The sequence below is a fragment of the Perkinsus marinus genome (assembly GCF_000006405.1).
Source record: "Perkinsus marinus ATCC 50983 genomic scaffold scf_1104296969090, whole genome shotgun sequence".
Lineage (NCBI taxonomy): Eukaryota > Perkinsozoa > Perkinsida > Perkinsidae > Perkinsus > Perkinsus marinus.
The window spans coordinates 553,257-557,120 of NW_003202922.1; the positions used below are offsets into that span (position 1 = coordinate 553,257).

The 3,864-nt window shown below is 48.6% G+C and overlaps 2 protein-coding genes across 2 annotated transcripts in view; one reads left to right on the forward strand and one right to left on the reverse strand.

Moving 5' to 3' along the window:
- The window catches only part of Pmar_PMAR003013 (hypothetical protein), a gene marked incomplete at both ends in the record, with an annotated part of 3,282 nt that extends 2,684 nt beyond the window's left edge, over window positions 1-598 (reverse strand). Inside the window, 4 exons of the mRNA XM_002768178.1 lie at window positions 8-77; window positions 128-237; window positions 351-438; window positions 482-598. Of these exons, the coding sequence (XP_002768224.1) occupies window positions 8-77; window positions 128-237; window positions 351-438; window positions 482-598 (385 nt within the window). The remainder of the gene's footprint in view (window positions 1-7; window positions 78-127; window positions 238-350; window positions 439-481) is intronic.
- Window positions 599-3,254: 2,656 nt separating this feature from the next.
- Pmar_PMAR003014 (hypothetical protein) overlaps window positions 3,255-3,864 on the forward strand; it is a gene marked incomplete at both ends in the record, with an annotated part of 809 nt that continues 199 nt past the window's right edge. The window contains one exon of the mRNA XM_002768179.1: window positions 3,255-3,846. Within this exon, the coding sequence (XP_002768225.1) occupies window positions 3,255-3,846 (592 nt within the window). The remainder of the gene's footprint in view (window positions 3,847-3,864) is intronic.

Consider the following 3,864-nt stretch of genomic DNA (forward strand, 5'->3'; position numbering starts at 1 on the left):
GAGGCACGCTCCTCGAGGACATCACGAGGTTGGAAGGGATCACCAAAGGGGTTATCCATCGTGGGCACGGCACTCGCCTGATATCAGTCGTCATCTACCACTACTCACACTGGAAGAAGGGGCCAACCTTGGATGCAGCATGATGCTCGACCCCACCCTGCTGGGCCAGCTTTACTGCAGCAGCAGCTGCCTCAGCGATAGACGTCCCCATGCTACTCTGCCCTCCTTGTGAGGTATCTACAAGAAGGCTGCATACCATACATCGAATGCCCGACTATTACTATCCCCTGTCCGTTGCCTTTTCCATTGTAAACCCTCCTGTCCACTACTCTCACTAGGACTAGCACTACTATGACCAGATTGTTGTTGTTGGGCCGCTGCTGTACGGTTGACCCTTAAGGGCTCTATCGTTGCATGTGTACCCGCTTTTTGTTTAACCTGGCATGTAATAAGAGTTAAGATATCCTCCCCTCTACCGTACATGAAGTGGAGCCTTCATCCCTTGTTCCTGCCGGCCTAGACCGCTACCTGGCTGCCATCCCATCTTCTCTAGTAGAGCCCTACCCTTATTTAACTTGGAGTTGGTGGTATTAGCCATGAAAAAGACATTGAAAACTGTAAAGACACTAAAAGACTCGAGAGGGTATTCGAGGGGGCCTCTACAACAAGCAAACACGAAGTGATAGAGTCTCGATACAACACCCTTGTTCACAGCTGTGAACATCCATTCCATACCCCCTGACTCAATGAGCCTCCAATATATCGTATATCCTACCTCGCCGTCGATGAGGGGTACAAGTAGTAGGACATGGTCATTGTACTAACCTCTGATGGCTGAGTAGCGGTTATGATCCCATTTGGTAGGACCACAATACTACCTAACCATATGTCGATGATAATCCATGATGACGCCAGTGGAGTGGGGTCGACTGAACTCAAGCATGAGGTTGATGATGATCATGATAGCATGCACAACAACAATTGAGTACCGAAGCTGAAGCCTCAGTGCTAACAACGATCACAGAGCGATGCTGCTGCTAACAACAACTTAAAAATGCCTATGCCTCATCGTTAATGATTATCCTGCTTAGAGGAGTACAAAATCGTCATCTATTACATGGTAAGGGTCTACATAAGCTATAGGAGATGATGCCTCACCAAGATGAAGGGGTGTGACGTCCTCTAGGAGTGTCCAATCACCATCCGTGATCACCTCCTCCTCAGTGCGCTCATCATCATCATCATTAACCTCAGCCGAACTAGCCTGATCACTACTAGGAGTAGCAGAAGGAGTGGGAAGGCTCGGCAGGCCATGAGAAGAGCTCCCTCCAGATGGGGTGTAGTGGCCTGTCGTCGATGATGACGATGATACAATCGGGGCCGCCACTAGAGATGCCCAGTCAATGAGGATATCATGATGGTTTAGGATGTCCCCATGTAGCCTATAGAATGCATCCTGATGGTGGAGGAGTATAGAGTCCTCTACACAGGAGGGGATGAGCTGCTTGAGACCATCGGGACGGAAGCGTCGGTAATCCTCCTCCTCCTTATGAGGTATACGATTACTACTACTGCACAGAGGTCTCTTCCCCACCCCATCAATGTTGATAGCGTGTAGCTGCTGTCTACGCTGAGAGGAAGGGATACGTTGCATGTTGAACTCTCCCAAAATCGAGGGGATACTAGAATCATATTCCCACTCTGTGATGGCCTTTCTATAGGCTACCCTAGGTACGAACGGGTCCTCGGGAATGGAACAGGATACATGACGGCCGAGATCATTATCGTAATCATCGTCATCAGCGAACCACCTGGGGAAGTCGATACACACTAGGAGCGGCGATAGGGGGTCTTACAAGGGGAACGACGTTCTGGTGATGGTAGTCGGCATCATACGGAAGAGGCAGAGTAGATCCAGCGGGCTAGTAGGGAATAAATGATGTTGAACTGCGATGATGCTACTGCTACTGCAACCTCCTATAACACAACTCCTATTCCTCCGTCTCCCAGATACATATGACGGTATTAACATGACGTCAGTCGCTCAATATTCGATCCCTCTCATGCTCAGCCCTCATCCCGGTTTCCATCGCCACCATTCTCATTCGTCCCGGGATGATCGATAACCCCGATCATATGTACACTACCCAGCATTATCATTCCTCCTCCTTCTCCCATACTACCATCACACTTGGGGAATCCTGACTTCAACGGGTACTCGGTATGTTCAAGACTAGTTTGAATGGTAAGTGGATTGTCACACTTTAAAAAAGGTAAACTCATAAATGCGTGTCGTGTAGTACGAAGCAACCTCCTCCGCGCGTTGATGATTACACCCCGAGGTTTGCTGCCTATAAGTTTGTCTATACTCCTATAGTCTACAGCTACTAACCGAGCCATCTCTGGAGATATCGACGGCATCGAACGTAGAATGGAATCACCAACGTATGATGATAATTGCCTCGGATATGTACATATGGCGGCGTGATAGTGTACAACACGAGGAGGTGTAGTCCTCGGCGGCCCTCACAGTATTGTGAGGGAGAAGGCAGCACTGTCTACTTGGATTCAACAGAGTATATCGTGGTATACACAGTAAGGATCAGATCAACTATAGCGGTGAGCATGAATGTAGTAGAAGTGGGGACCTCATACCTAATAGACGCATTGGGATCAGGAAGTTGAGGAGGGTCGCAGAAGGTGTTGATACGTAAGCCTTGAACTAAGTTAGGGCAAACAGTCAATCTTCGGGCCTCTGTATTGTCCACGCGTGCACACGCAAATCTTGAGTTCTTCGCACAACCTTTCAACGTCCCTCAGCCACAAATTTCTGGGCGCGCGCCGATTGAAGACGCAGTTTCATTGAAACTGTTCTAGTAAGTTGATGATCAACTTCAACCATCTGACTTGAGTTGCGGTCGGATCGAATTTGGGCCTGCCGTCATTTATAAATCCCTCCCACTAGTGTGATCACCAAGGCTGGCTCGACGGTATGAGTCCTAGACTTGTCACCAGGTGCGGTAGTGTTGCAATCTTATGTAACGGTGTAACCGCGTGGCGAGCGAGAGGGCTGACTAGAACATACTATCGATAATGACTGCGAATAAAGTATCGTGCATTCTAGAGTCGTAGTGTAGTATGCATTATGATGACTGTTAGAGCGAGCTGAATCCCATTCGTTTGCAGCTTCGTTCCATCTATCTCTAATTGACCTTCTACGGTTCTCCGTACCTTCAATTGGAGTTGCGTAAGCTATGACCAACAACGGCAGTGATGCTTCGAACGGTGAAGAACCCTCTGTAACTGAATTCGTGTCTCCCTCTGGTTCGACCCTCATCTGTGGTGGTGCTGTTCCCGGCACAGGATTAGAGATATCGACTGAAGCAAGAGCTTTAGCCCAAAGTGTCAGTGAAGCCAGACTTGCACAAGAAGTTCTGACCCTTCGAGAAGAACTCAACAAGATCAAGCAGCAGGTGTGCCAAGTGACCAAGTGTAACGGAGAAGCAACTCTCAGTTCCCTCCAAACTGCAGGAAACGTGGTAGCCAACGTCATCCGTGGGAATGGTATGGTCGGTCAAAATAGTCCGATCTATTATATCTACGAGTCTGTGAACATTTCTAAAGAGATCTCCGACAAGTATTGGGTTGCATCGATACCACAGCTCTATGAGGAGGTCTGCAGAAATGAGCCTACCCCGTTCCGCGCGCTCTTCAAGGGTGCCAAGAAGGATACTTATGAAGATCTCGGTAGGGCCTTGCTCGAGACGGTTACTATGCTCGAGAAGTCCTGGAACTTTCCGTTGGATATCATAGTGGCTCTATTGCTACATCATGTCTACCAGTACGGTAATGGCATTCATAAGA